We start from the raw sequence: 16421 nt of genomic DNA, 5'->3' as shown, positions 1-16421 counted from the left end.
TTTTTTCACTTGGAATTGCCTGTCAAACGTTTATTTTCGTTTAAGTTCTGTGTAAAGTTAGTTAGATCTTAATCCAGAAACGCATTGAAGCGAGTCCAGTTTTAATAATATCGGCCCTATTTTGACCACATGAAGGTATTGTATCTGTCTTGGCGATTCATTTTAAATTTTGTATATTTCTTCTTATTTTAACCATTGGTGAGGTGAGGTGAAATTTTGTTTAACGTCGCGTAAAAGAGTATTGCACTTATATAGTGACGTGCATGCACGTATGTGTGTGGCTGCTTGTACTAGTCCGGACTGACGCCGATTTATAGTGCTAGCCCACTGAGATACCATGCCGCAGTTTAACATGAATACCCCACTCAGAAACAGTATACTGACTCCGAGCCGACAAGTCCTTGTTTTAGCCCCCTAATGTCGAGCGTCAGACAGGGTAACATCAAGTACCATCTTTTACTGTCTTTTGGTATGACGCGACAGGTGATCGAACCCCGGAACTTCCGCTCTCCGGGCGGACGCTCTACCACTAGACCACGGAGGCGGTCTTTTAACCATTGAACATCTTCCTTTGCACACGTGGAGTCATCACTGATTTCCAGTTATCCATTCATATGATTTTCATCCCGATTTTGCCTTTACCACCAATGGGATCTGATAACCGAGATTAATATTTCTCTATCTTTGACGTTTTATGTTTTCATGTGATGAGCGTGACAAGCAGCATCCCCACTACCACCAGCTGTTACCTACATGTGTCTATCCTGTGTCAGTGAGATGTCCGACCACGTGTTGGTATTGTGAACTACGTTCTATCACCAGTGATGCACGACACTTCATCCACCAATAAAATTGGCCCATTACTACTATGCATGTTATGGCAGCTATTCAGCCATAAGCAAAAACTGACACACAACAGGTGTACGTTTCACTGGAAATAGTCCATCGACATACTCGCTACTCAATCAGTCATAAAGTTTTGATTTCATCTGATGAGCGCAATAATCACCACAGATACGTGATAGTGTGCTGGTAACGACATCCACCAATATCAACCAATCGTGGTAAGTAAACATTAGTCGGGCTTTTGAGGAAGTCATATCTTATTTTATGAGTTTATCAACAGAAGTCTGATTTCTTATTGGTTAATCAATGTCAGATAGCTCAAAGCTCTTCACGCATCGTGCAAATATGGTGTTGAAAAGAGTGGGAGATCCCTTTGTCACACACTGTCGCACAAATAAGAGGCCATTTAGCGGCTTCAGTAGCGCTGAGGGATGGTAATTCATTGACCTGAAATGTTGGAAAGCATGAAGCAGGAACTCCAAGTGAATTGTATTATTAGTCCAGTCCTGGTTATCCTGGGTCCGCAGTTCTACAAGCTCGTTCTATGAAAACAGAAACATTGATTGAAAGGTCTGACACTTGATACCCTTGTGGTGTACCGTAGGCATATACCATATGACGGATCCACGCTGGTTTTATGATGGTGCTTCCACATGACATAAAATGCTCGTTAATTTCTCATGATTTGGTTATAAGTGGAATATTAGAATCTGACGAAAAGATTTCCAAGAACCCCTGGTGTCTGACTGTTGAGGCAATGGTTTAGGGCCATATATGTATTAGCTACTTTAGTTATTGTGGTTTGATGTTACTGTTGGTTTGAAAACATGTCCTGTTATAATGACAATGTTGGCAACTAAATGTAACGTACATAACACAGACTGTGGGTACATGTATAAGTACCTACTCTTTACCGGTACAACTGTCACTGAGGCAATTGCTATGACTGTTGTAACACTATACTATCAATATTGCATATGTTCTGCCCATATTTCTACTAAAGATCTGTTATTATCTGTACCCTCTAAGATGTACTAAGCTGTACAGAACGAGAAATTTAGGCAAATTCAAGGGATGAAATAGTCACAACCCAGAGCTGAAATCGTTTTGTAAGTAAAAATGCATTATTTTTATCTGGGACAAACATCGATTTATAGAATGCAAATATAAGTATTAGGCACAGAACGGGAGAAAGTAGGTTTATAGGAGATGAGAAAACACGGTCAGCATATCCTTGTACGACTAAGGTACGCAACTCTTCTCATCGACTTACGACACCTTAAACTGGTAGGTCACTGGGACCACCCTTGGTATACATATGTACATAATAAGCTAGAAAGCTATCATCACACACAATCTACACGCTAAGCGGAACAAGAATGTGAGGCCCATGATTGCGCTATTCGCATACAAAATCATTTCTGTGTTCGGTTAACAAATAAACCAGAACATCATTACCAGCAAATATTCAATTTTAAGCGATAAAAACCCATTGCTAATTCGGAATAAAGGAATCGACAATGTCGACAGACACGCTACGGTGTGAATTTGGAAAGTGTGTTGGAATGCGGAGATACATTCAATTTGGTCGCTCTCTTAGCAAACTCATTGTGAATAATGATCCAATTTTATAAATCGAAATGGGGATTTTCTTTTCCGTTCTAGTGGAACCTGCAAATGAAAGAGTTCCCTCTATGTTGTTGTATTAGTAAACGGCTTAACACCGATAGACGCTGCTTGAGATGAAATTGATTAGTGCTTTTGACCGAGTCCAATTCGGAGCAGGGAAGCATGAAGCGATTTACGACGAATCTGACAGGTTGTCAAACAGTCGTCTCAGACGATCTACTCCACCCTCCTTTTAGAATAAATTGAATAAGCTCATGCGTATTAATAAATCACTAAACTGCGTGCGATGTTTCAGGTGACATAAATAACAGCATTCACGTTGTTTTAAGTGTCTTCAGACCGCCTCCGTGGTCTAGTGGATAGACCATCTTCAAAGGAGAGCGGAAGGTCGGTGATTCGATCCCCGATCCTGTCATAGCAAACTTTGTCACAAGAGGGTACTTGTTGTTGCCCTGCCTGGCGCTCGGCAGTACGGGGATAAAGCATAGACCGGTCAGTACACTGTGTCTGAGTGGGGAACGTTCACAAGTTAAACATGATTTTTCGTGGGTTATCACTTTAATACCAGAGTAGTACACACACACACACACACACACACACACACACACACACACACACACACACACACACACACACACACACACACAAGCGCGCGCGTGAATGCACGTCGCTATATAAGTGCAATAATCTTGAACGCTACGCTTAAAGCCATTTCACGTCAACTCAACACCATCATGTGGTATTGCCAAATGGTTTATGGAAGGAAATATTATAACCTGTTCAACCTTAGGAGACGAGATTAGCGCAACGTCTGTTATGTACACATATATAATAAAACTGCCTCAGTTTACAAATACCGCCGATAGAATAGGTCCCTTGTGAGGTATACCTATCGTTCGTGGCTACCACACGGATCGAATGGTCAAGCCTGGTGACTTTCATACCGCCGTCACAACTAGCCGCTTACAACACCAAACACATAGACAAAACGTTACTATTTGTATATATTTAATCGTAAACACAGTGAACAGTTTTCATCTTGTTTTTCTATGAATTGCATTTTAAAAGCCCAAACATTCCAAACACAATACACATTAAGGCCAGCCCGGCTTTGGGGTATCACATCACAAACATGGTTGTTACATGGGAAATCCTCCCTTATGTTGTAAATGACATTTAGAAGCTTCAAAAATATTTACCCGCATCTAAATAATGATGACTCTCTAAATAAAATCCAATCTCGGCAATATCGGACCCTTCCATTTTATGAAGAGGGGGGTTAAGATTGGTATTTTCTGAATATTTTTACAATTCACGGCGATTATCTTTACCTTTTTTCACAATACAGATTCCCACATCTCGCCACTTTCGGATGCGATCGTTGGGCCACTGCATTTATCTGCCTTGCCCAGATACACGTAAGGGGAACAAGTCACTACCCTCTAGAAAATAATGTCATCATTAAGATTTGCCCGTATGTTCGAATCGCCAGAAATGGCGTCATGATACAACAATCTTATAACATGAAATACTCCATTGTTCTCCATTGTTATTTGCCATCTTGTACAAAGCAATCTCATACGATTTATTCAAAATACAGTTTTAACTTTGTCCACAACTGGAAAGGTGGTGGTGCCGAAGGGTCAGGGTGTTCGTTGGTCACCAACTAGGCCTGCGTTCGGATCACCATCAATATATATATATATATATATTACTTATAAAGCGGAAACAACCTGACCTTTGAAAACTGAAAATTTCAAAGATCGTCATACGACTCAAGGTTACTACATTCAATGCCCCAGTGAAGCTTTTAAAATGTTGTATGGTAGACATGTGGAGGACATTTCCAAATTTGACGCGTCAGTGACAAAGTTGATGTCTACTGCCATTCGGGGCGGTCGGGTAGCCTAGTGGTTAAAGCGTTGGCTCGTCACGCCGAAGACCCGGGTTCGATTCCTGACATGGGTACAATATGTGAAGCCCATTTCTGGTGTCCCCCGCCGTGATATTGCTGGAATATTGCTAAAAGCGGCGTAAAACCATACTCACTCACTCACTCACTCTACTGCCATTCCCTATTCGACCGTGTGTTTTTGACAGCTTTTGCATGGTTTTGTGACGTGTGGTGCAGGATACGCTTACCTCTTCGCGAACACCCGGTATCATCATTACACGACGGTAATTCATCAACACATGTCTATGATACAGACGGAATCGTACAATGGACTCTGCCTTCAGCAGTGACCAATTGACTTGACTTTGCATGTGACACGTGTCACCTTTGCACCTGGTATCGTCACTATTTGACAGGGGGCGGTCGGATAGCCTAGTGGTTAAAGCGTTGGCTCGTCACGCCGAAGACCTGAGTTCGATTCCCGACATGGGTACAATGTGTGAAGCCCATTTCTGGTGTCCCCCGCCGTGATATTGCTGGAATATTGCTAAAAGCGGCGTAAAACCATACTCACTCACTCACTCACTCACTCACTATTTGACAGTGATTAAAAAGCACATGCTCAAGATATAGTCGAAATCGGACAGTCGACACTGCTTTTAGCAGAGATTTCCACTAAATATGGAAAGGGTTTTGTCGCTTTAACAATCGACAAGGAGATCAGAAATGTTATTACTACTGTTTATGGAATACGTACAGGCTTAATCTTTTCATAATGACACAGATAACGGAGCGATAGACCTTTGGACAAATTTCTACTCTTTATAAATCACATGGACTTGTGTGTAAATTGTATTGGTGCAAACCCGATATAAACTGACTCATCCAATCACATTGTTTGTGTCTGAACAATTTCCAAATTGAATAGGTCAGCCGATTCAAGGTACCCGGCGGGGATTTCGGTCAATGGGCATTCAACATAGTCCAGGGCGGTGTACCGTCCATTCTGGTCACTTGTGTTCAACATTATGTGTGTTGACTGACCCGAACACGTGTAGACATCACAATTGCAAAGAACCCATGAGTGAGTGAGTGAGTGAGTGAGTGAATGAGTGGTGATTTTGCAAAGGTCGACAAAGGACAGTTCAATTCCTTCTATGATAGGTTAATATCACATTTTTGGAATCAAATTAAACACCATATTAAACACATCGTTATTCTATACATCAAGTCTTATCAAATATAACAAATTTATTGACCACCTGCAACATGACCACCTTACTGGGGATCACTTGGATAGGGTACCTCTGCTTCCTGCATGATTCCCCAGCAGGATTTAGATACAGGAGTAAGAATGAGCCAGCTTCTTGTGACAGATCATCAGTCGCCATTATAAACAGTACATTGTATACCGCTGGTCAATATCGCTTTCCAGTCTCACTCCCTTCTCTAGGATTGCCAGAAACTATTTTTCATTTTAAAAAAAGTAAACAGAGCACGTAGCATTTTTGAAGAAGAAATACATTATCCTGATTGTGATTGATTTCACGTTACCATGGTAATCTTGCCATTTCTGGGATGTAAATACCATGTTGTAGTCACAATGACACCTACCATTCTATCCTTTCAAATCACTGAAGGCCAGTTTAATGAGCGAAAACATCCAATTGAAATGCCATTAAGAAGTTAAAAAATAGCGATGAGCGTTGTGGAACGTGAAAATACTTGTTAATGTTATTGTGTGACGGCAACGTCCTCAATGGCCTGTCAGTAAATGATTCTTTTCTAATCAGACTTTATCCTGATTTTATAAACTTATTTGATAAACGCTTTTAAATTCGCATCAGCTTGAGTACAAATTCCAGTTGGGTTTACACCATTTCATACGTGCACTTCTATTTCCACGTACATGTAAGCGTTGGTATTTTCACATCCCATTAGCGTTGTATGGGTCAGATGCCATTGAAGGAATGATGTCAATAGTTTTACTCCTTTTGATACATTTAATCATTTTACAGTGTTTGAAGATGATATACAAACACAAACGATTCAGAATGGTATATGAGTAATTGATACTCCTGTATCCCATGACTATAGTCTGGCATAACTCTTATTTAACAAAACCCTTTGACAGGTTCACTGTCCCTTCATCATGCGTTGTAGAGGTTAATAGGACTTGATACATATAGCATATCGTTTCCACATTGTATTAGGCACCACCCTGGACCATATTCATTTGATATTCATTTGGTAAAGATTTATATCACTGTTCATTGCCCTTACAATCCCCCATAGGTATCTTAATATGATGATTGTGTTTGTCGGGGAACTATCTCCTCCAGACATCAGCTCATTTTGTTAATATCCCTCCGTGTATCATATGGGAGAAAATATATATCATCTTTATTCAACTTTCAAAATCCTTGCTACATTTAAATTGTGAGAACAGAATTATTGTTAAATGATTTATGACGAAAATGTAGTCTTTGAAAGGCATTTAGAAGTGATACACATAAGGAAGAGAATTTATTGATGTCAGCTACTTTATAATGTGGAACAAGACGTTTCGGAGCATATGCTTACCCATTCATCAGGTGATTCATTTATTCACCTGATGAAGGAGTAAGCATATACTCCGAAACGTCGTGTTCCTCATGATAAGAAGTTAACATCCATGAATTCCCTTCCTAACGAAAATGTACTTCGTTACTGATTCTGAAACTGTTCAAATGTCCATCGTGAACTGGATTGTTTGAACTGTCGTTACAATACGTTGGAAACCATGGCCAACATACCCAATAAGCTTTAGAGTTGTCATGATAAATAATTATCAGTTTGACTGGACAAACGATGTTCACATATTGCATAAAGCCGCTATGTGATAATATCCATCAGTTGAGGCACTCACGCATATTGAATTACATCACTAGCATCTCATTCAGGACAATGGCTTTACCAGTCACAAAACCGCCACTGGAGTTTACTAAATATGTTTCCTATTTTTCGCAATCCCTCAAAGTTCAGGCAATGGGTCTGTGTCTATTATACTGGTGCAGTGGGAATAGAAATCAATGAGGTTATATGAGACAACCATGGGATAGTCACCCAGTGGTGTGCCTACATTATAGTGTTTACAGTATAAACACACACTGTATAAAGAATGTGTGATATAGTGAAACAATTGTGCTCTTTGATGTGGCAAAATATTATGTCAATAACGCCCATGATTGCCTTTTTAACCACACAAAGCTTCACCTTTTACACTGATGGCATTGTCATGGTTATTGTTTGCTGTGGTAAATTGAAGCATTATATCAGCACAGACGTAATTTTAACTGGTTACTGACATTTTAAAATGTCAAAGTTAATTTTGGCTTATTACGATTATATTGGATTTCAATATATAAACAACACTAAAATGTAATTAACTCAATCTCTGTAAAAAATGGTCTTCATGATAACAGACCAAATAGTACACTTAAAAAATGGGTTCATATTACATAAGGAAATATCTGCACAAATTAACACCTAAAAGGTACCAAAAATATATATCAGTAACATGGAAAGTATATATATATATATACAACATAAGCTTAATTCCAGAGGTGACATCAAATTAAGATACGATTTAACGCCTTCACTCCAGCACGATATACTATTTCAAGCTTTGCAGATCAAACAGAATGAATGACTTAACAGTTACAAAAACAATACTAAATTAGCCTGCGAAACATCGACATCATCAACTCTGTTGCGTATCATACTAAATCCTTCACTCGGACACGATCACCAAAGCCGAGGTGTGCAATAAAATCGCGGCTATATAAAACTAAAAGCACTCACCGAATTGTGGGGCTTTCTCTTCCACCATTCAAATGTATCATACTGGTAGCTTCCGTCAGATGATGAGCGCTTTTCTCGTCTATCCTTCGAGCTAATACTTGATTTAAGGGACACATCACGGCTTGATTCTGCTAATGGTCCTAACAAGTTTAATACATCGTCCTGGCGCAAAATACTATTGAGCTTTCTCCATGATTCAAAATGCCTCTGGTACACTTTACTTCTCAACTCCTCCTCAAGCCGTTTAAGTTCTGTGTAACCAAACCAGATTGAAATTCCAAACAGAGTTGTTAATATGAGAGTAAGTATATATAACAAACGAATATGAACAATAATGTTCGGCGGTTCCTTCAGAATCTTCTCTTTGACGATTGTCTCCGTCTTCGTGTGTGACATTTTGGACGATGGATAGATTATGTCCCTGTGTTTAATGGAAACTTGATATCAGGCGTTTCTTGTGATTAGTAGCTCCTGCTCAAACCTAATAAGGTGTCACACATCTGTACAATCCACGATCTTCAATTTAAACACACCAAGACGATGTTGACGCTGTCAAGAAGGCTTTCAAATTTCAATTAAATATCAAGCCATCCTCACGGCGTTCAAATTTCAAGTGCTGAACGAGCAGTGACTGAGATCGACCTTATCGTTTAGCTGTCGGAAGGACTAAGGACGGAAAGGAAATAAAACTACTTGCAAATTTACCTGAATGTGTGATACCTGTCCGTGTGAAATCAGGTCTTGTAAAATGATTTCCATAGGCCTACTCAGATCCATTCAGAGTAAGCTGTCTATGAAACACTTCACCTCCACGTTGGAGACACCTCCGATCCACCCCCGCGCTTAACACACATTCACCCAAGATAATTATCAGTGGGTGAGTATTTGGTAAAAACGTAGACGACTTCCTTAAGGACTGAAATAGGACTCAGGTTGTAGGAGAATGAGCATCCATGAAGGAATTCGCGTCACGTAGATCGTAACAACAGTTCCGCATAAGGCTTCTGTCACAATGTTACAGCTGTGCTCTGCCACATCACTGGTTGGTAGAGCGATGTTCCTCAAATCCTGATCAGCGGCTTTAATAACGATTCTACAACACAACACTGACACTGACTATCTGTCAACAGGCACTCATGGATGACGGAACGGATAAATTGACAATCAGTCCTAGGCGCGGTAGTCAAGACAGAGCTTTTATCTGCAGTAGGGTGCTAGTGGGCTCGCTGTTATGACGGGTTTGGATCTAGTGCATTGATCTTCGGAGACGCAATTTCATTACGCGGGGGCACTTAAGCCACCAGTCTTGCCGTGTGTCCTCAGAACCGCTAGACTAAGGAACGCTCAAATCGTGTGCATGATCCAAATAATCTTGAACATATGGGTTCAGCAGTGAAAGATAGCGTCTGTCTGTGTCAAAGATGAAGGTGCCTCTTCGACCCCCATCAATAATTTAATCCTCTACAATTTGTTGATAAAGAGAATCAATAAATCAGTTTAACCACAGAATCGCTTCCAACCCGTCCAACTTCAATGATGTGGAGACCCTGTAGGCACGACTGTATCATTAGCGGTACCTCACTAAACAGTAATTCCCGTCCTTGACACCGTCTTTAGACACGTCAAAGGTTGAAAATAGAATCTTAGCTTGGGAGTTAATATTTAATATCCCCAAATGTCATCTGGGACAAGAAATGAGCTTCCTCTATGCAAAATATGTCCGTTTGCCTTTCGCAACTGTGTTTTCCCGTTTGTTGCAACAGCGCTGTGATGCAGATGATATATTTCCACTGACACCGCTATGACATCTTTAACGCAGAGGCCATGCTACACAACTGATAGAAGAGGCACCAAGACCCTGGCTCATAAGTATCTCAGACAAGGCTACACTCGACTCAGTATTGAAGTGCAATCAAATTCCTTTAAGCTAGTGTATCGAAATTCTAGAGAGCTCCTCACGATCGTACTGCTTAGCAATTTGATAAGGAGATAAAGACCCCAACCTGTTTCCGCAACGTATCAATATTTCGTCTTCTCCGTCACTGCCTCAAATTAGACGAATCGGCAAATACCGCCAACTATCGAGCTCACCGTCGTACGAAGAACAACGTGGGTATGATTTTAATTCACACACTCTAAGCGGAGTCCACCTTGTCAACTCTCTCTTGCTGACGCTCGCTTCCTGGATTATCTAATAAAATCATGCACAGTGGGTGTCGATGTTCAGCGACACAGAATAACACAATGTTTGATTGAAAGCTTGTAGCTGTGACTAGGGCTCCTGTGTTTCATATGAAGCAGGTCTCTATTTCCTTGTCCTACAGGAACATGAAACCAGTGTAGCAGGGATTGTGCTAGCTGATTTATTTCACATTCTCGCTTTCCGTTGTCGAGCCCATAAAACACGCTTGTGTAATTGGTAACATATCATAGCCAGGCTCTCCACTAAGGATAATATGTGAAAAACTATTTTGGCAAAAATCTATCTGTTAATGTAACGTGAATAATCCTATTGCTCTAATTGTGTTTATTACATATTAGATTTACATTATTGCGAGAAGAAAAAGTGACAAATGTCATTGCAAAGCGTGTTTCTATTGCCATGTTATGTGTTCTTGAGAAACATTCAAATATCGATCTTTCCTAATGTAATTTGTTCACTAATTCAGAAAACAGAATGAAGTGATATCCTGGATTTGTTCAGATGCCAATAACGAGTCGCCTCGCTCGTTAACTGTACTTGTAAAAATATTGATAATTGTATAACTATTCCCTAGTAATCGGCCTCTTAGCAACTCTGTGTCTATCTATTTACAGAGAATATTCATCGATCGGTCTCGATCAGGCGGTGGACGCCACGTATACATAATGTATAAATAATGAATCGGAAATCTTATTGTTATCATATATTTCTCCATTTGAATGACAATTACATATGTATTCCCTCTATAAAGATAAACCTTGTTTTGTGAACGGATAAGCAAATATATTTGCAATGAATCATGATTGGCTTGAACCATGCAGATGTGTTCAAGAGCTCAAGACACTTCGCAAAACAGTTTGTTTCTTCTATAAATCTTATTTTCTCTCGCAGGCGCAAAGAGGAAGACTTTCAATTCATCATATCTTAGGCACCTCATGCAACTTTCTTTTCAGCGCGAACCAAATCGTTATTGATCGCACAGGAAGAAATAAGTTCTGTCAGTACTAGTGACAATCAACCGCTCGCGAGGCCATTGTAGATTTTTTTCTTTTTTTGTATTAACGTAATGTCATAGGTTCCATTTAGGAATCTTTTTTTCTGCATGGTCCTGGTCGTATGTTGTCGCCAAGTGTTTTGTCCGTATGTCATCCCATCAGGAAGGCGAGAATGTGGAGACAAAAACCAGTATGTGTATCAGAATATCTTCGGCCTCTTTGTTGTTTTATTTTTTTATTTCTTTCAGGATTATTGATTTGAAAACATGTGCAAACTGACCCGCATCAGTTAATTAGACAAAAGGCTCCCCCATCTTTCCACCAACCAATAGCCTCCCCATTTCTCCACCAACCAATAGGCTCCCCATCACTCCACCAACCAAGAGGCTACCCAATCTCTCCACCAACCGATAGGTAACTCCATCTCTCCACCAACCAAGAGGCTACCCCATCTCTCCACCAACCAAAAGGCTATCCCATCTCTCCACCAACCGATAGGCAACTCCATCTCTCCACCAATCGATGGGCTGCCCATCTCTCCACCAACCAAGAGGCTATCCTATCTCTCCACCAACCAATAGGCAACTCCATCTCTCCACCAACCAAAAGGCTACCCCATCTCTCTGCCAACCAAAAGGCTATCCCATCTTTCCACAAACCAAAAGGCTACCCCATCTCTCACCAACCAAAAGGCTATCCCATCTTTCCACCAACCAGAAGCCTATCCCATCGCTCAACCAACCAAGAGGCTGTCCCATCTTTCCACCAGCCAAGAGGCTACCCTATCGTTTCACCAACAAATCGTACTGCCAACCAGCAGGCATCCCCATTGCCCTACTAATCAATACGATACCCCTATCCACCCTCCACCAGCAAGTAGGCTACCATCATCGTTCCACCAACTATTACCCTATCATATCAATGTTGTTGTGGGGAAAGCAGCTGCGGTAGCCATGTTTATGTAATCTGCGACTATACATGATTGTCGGATTACACCTGCCCCAGTTTCCAAGACATCACAACGGAACCAGAATTTCTTCAGGCCATTTCGATTTCATGGACATACATACATGCCCCTGTAAAGCAGCGGTTCCGAACATGACATACTGTCTGGCACTGGACACCTGGCACACAACGACCATGCATGGACGCATTGTGTCCCGAGACGTGGCCAAACACTGCTACTATAACGCCGACTGAAGATTTATCTGCCTTTCTTTTGTTTGTTTGTCAGATTTGTTGTATATAAACGTCACAATCGGCAATATTCTAGCTGTATGACTGAGGCCTGTAAATAATCGAGTCTGGACCAAGACTATCCATTGATTAAACGCATCAACATCGATCTACGCAATTAGGATACGATGGCAAGCATCAACCAGATCAGCGAGCCCAACCACAGGACCCGTTAGCCGCTTCTTTCGATAAGCATCGGTTGGTAAAGACAAATTCTAACGCGGACCTTTACGGGATTCGTTTGTTTGGCATTTCCAAGGCATTCGGTAGTGTGACTTATCAAATTTAATTCAAGTAAAAGCTCTTGCGTGTAATATGTAAGGGAATTACACATGAGACAAAAAGTATACTCAAAATAGATTTACGTGTTTATAATTGCTCATTATGTGATGTGCATATTTTGAAATGACACAGCATTGAATGTCTTTCGGCCCGCTGATTATGAACTTTCGCTCAACTTGATTAACATATGGGTCGTTAATGACGGATCAGTCTTCAAGTAGCGACTACTTTTGGTTGGACTGTTATGGACAAAGACGGAAAGTTTAAGTGATAAAGTTTGTTTGCTTGTCGTTTTATGCCGCACTCAGACAAAAATTCAGCGACTTGAAAATAATCGAATCTGGACCAGACAATCCAGGTTTGATATTTTGACAAATTGCCGTCGGTTGCCAAGGCACGCAATCAAAAAGTTACCGTGCCTGACAACCTTATCAATTACAACACCAGCATGGGTTGCTTGGGACCAATTCTAACCCGGTCTCCCCACCGGTATGTTATAAAGTAACGTCTGTCCCAGAAAGTGACAGATGGAACTGACCAAAAGCAAGTTGTAAATATAAACACGAAGCCCATATGATACATATAAGGTGTACTGGTGAAAAGGACGGAGGCCATAGCTCTGTTACTGAAAGGTGTTTGAGGTTAAGTTCAACAAAACAATTCATATGAACACATCTTGTGACATGGTGATATGTGGTAAGTCTACTATATTGGCCCACATCCCCGGGGCACCCAGGTTCGAGGAAGTCTAAAGGACTCCCATGCTGGTCGTTAGCGTCGACCAAATTGGATCGGATGGTTTGGCTCTGTAATTTGATTGCATGTTACTGTGGGCAATGGCGCGGTTGGATGTTCATGCTTTCTGTCGTCCATTTGACTGACCCCAGCTCAATTATTTACAGGGTGCCGTGATACAGCTAGCGTATTGCTCACTGCGGCGTTAATCAGCATTCACTCACAAGCGTTGCAATATTCGAGGTAACAGTTTTAATTGCAAAACATTTGACTATCATAGCTTTTCTATGGCTTGATTTCATCGATATGTAAGAAAGTCCATATGATTGATTGATTGCACACTCTTGATGAATGTTTTTGATATATTGTCAAGGTATCAGTTATATATTGCGACGCGCACATTCTTACTTGTGTAACACATCGATAAATCTAAAACATAAACAGCTGAATCATACTGGCACCAGGTACTTATCAGCAACAAGTCATCACCTGGTTGCTATGGTAATGTTTCGCAGTGAGAACTGTTATTGATTGACGGGTAACATTAGACCTTTGTCCCAAATAATTCATACACAAAAAAATAATTTTGTGAAGGACACAATTTGATATCTGTATTATGATATGAACACTCTGAGTTTGGAGTCAAATAATACGCATACTCGGTTAAATTATGCATCTTTATCATACAGCAGACTACATAAATGTGTGATATCAATTTAAACTTGAAGATCATCGTACGTTTCTTGCATATCAAATATGTATGTATTATTAATGTTCTGTTCATCCTTGTTTTAAAGGTATTAATTTATTCAGGGATAACAGTGAGTGAGTGAATTTGGTTTAACGCCGCTTTGAACAGTATTCAAGTTATATCACAGCGTGTCAGCTAAATGTGGGAAAAAATCCCTAGTCTTAGACGTTTACCTCTGTGGTGCTGACATACCTAGAAACATAATCGGGGCGAACCTGGATTCGAACCCACAATCACAGGTTCCCGTCGTTCCTAAGGGACGCAACTCTGCGCCGCTAATTGCGGGGGCTTAGACGACAGAGACACCCTCATGAATATCAAGCTTGCTAGAACACCAATCATTTTTAGGTGTATTCACATCCTATTATTAATATTTACAAGTATTACATGTCAATGTAAACCTTCCCTGTGCTTGAATACGTTCGAATGCAACATGAAGCCTGATCGGTGTATCAACATGTAATCCAATACAATCATCTTCTGTTTTATTCCACAAAGATCTAATCATGAAGGGTATTTTTAAATTACATTTACAATATGAAATACGGAAAATCTGAGCACTTTAACATCAATACAGAACAGAAGCAGCGTGTGCGAATACCTTGCACCACGTAACCAGAGCTGACTGTACCACAAGCCTGACACGCACACAGCAGTAAATATGCACCGTTCTGTCAAATACCCAACGTGAAATCCTGTCCATTTTACTAATCTGTTCGAATCAATCTTTGACGGTTTGTTAGTACCTGATTTATGATATAATTTATCGTATGGTCATCGGAACTCCATGACAGATTTGTGACGATATGTCTCGTTAAGGGGTAAAGCGATACGCCTCGAATACACTCTGCCTAATGGGCGCAGGCATTAAACTAATGCATCGGAAGAACAAAGCATTTAACAATCAGGCTGATCATATTGGCTTCGGGATATTTTATGAAAATGGCTGCACAGTATGTAATACGCTCCGACGTCACATACCGGGACCACAAGTGCACCATCTACAGACAGATATGCACACGTAGTCAAAGTCAAATTGTTCATTTACTGCTTCAGTAATCGTTCTAACCAAATGACGGTTTTGATGTAGATGAATGAGTTGATGCCACGACATGTCTCTGGAGACGCGCGCAAAATGGTTTGTATGAGCATCCCCTCGTTCAAAAGAAGCACGTTTCATTCCTAAAACATACAAAGACAGCGTTTAAATATATTGAAACGAATAAATCAATAATTTACAAAATCGCGTACACTTCTTTTATTAACAGTTTGCATGACATTTGTGACTTCCAGAATTGCTGCATCATTGATCAATAAGTCATCATACTCGTGTAATATTAAGAAAACATCCGTTCAAAGGTAGATTTTCAGAATAGCTACTCTGTGACATATTTCGTTGTCAAGGTAGTTTCTCTGAGCTCCTGGTACTGGAAGAATAAACCATCAGAACAAATATACACAAAATTAATATTTCACAAAAAAGCATGAATTCAGAGATACGTAAAAAAACGAATAAAAGTTATATTTATTATTCTTAAACAAACATTATTTTATGTCAAACAAGACCAGTTGCTGCAATGTTTGCCGATAAAAAGCACAATGAACATAAAAATCATCAGTGTTCCAGTTACTGTAGTAAACCGTTGATATAATTTTCCATAATACATGAACGTCAAATAACATGTTGAACAAAGCAGCAGTACGATGCCATTGATAGCTCTGACATAATGCGTGATGTAAATTTGTTTTCTTGAAACTCGATGGAACAAATAACTGTTCTAGATAAAAGCGAAAAAAGCATTCCCAAATCATAAGAAATCTCTGCAAAAAAGTAGCATCCATTGTACGATTCCGATTTCATGTTTATCATGAGCATGTGTTTATGTGTCAACGAATACCATTATTCTTACAGTACATAAGTAATTCATAATGATCTTCCTTATCAGAAAACAGAATAAGTAATGAAAAAGGCTTAGTTTAGTGCTTGTAATAATTTAGGTGCATGAA

General features: G+C 40.1%; 1 protein-coding gene across 2 annotated transcripts in view; it reads right to left on the bottom strand.

Moving 5' to 3' along the window:
* The window catches only part of LOC139465917 (collagen alpha chain-like), a 75091-nt gene extending 65391 nt beyond the window's left edge, over window positions 1-9700 (bottom strand). For both annotated transcript variants that reach the window (XM_071247921.1, XM_071247929.1), the window contains exon 1: window positions 8213-9700. In XM_071247921.1, the coding sequence (XP_071104022.1) occupies window positions 8213-8608 (396 nt within the window). In that variant the 5' untranslated portion in view covers window positions 8609-9700. The remainder of the gene's footprint in view (window positions 1-8212) is intronic.
* Window positions 9701-16421: the final 6721 nt, after the last annotated feature.

The sequence above is a fragment of the Haliotis cracherodii genome, unplaced genomic scaffold, assembly GCF_022045235.1.
Source record: "Haliotis cracherodii isolate W230 unplaced genomic scaffold, xgHalCrac1.p SCAF_1, whole genome shotgun sequence".
NCBI classification, from domain to species: Eukaryota; Metazoa; Mollusca; class Gastropoda; order Lepetellida; family Haliotidae; genus Haliotis; species Haliotis cracherodii.
Note: the sequence above shows the minus strand (reverse complement) of the source record. Positions and strands in the feature narration are given on the sequence as shown.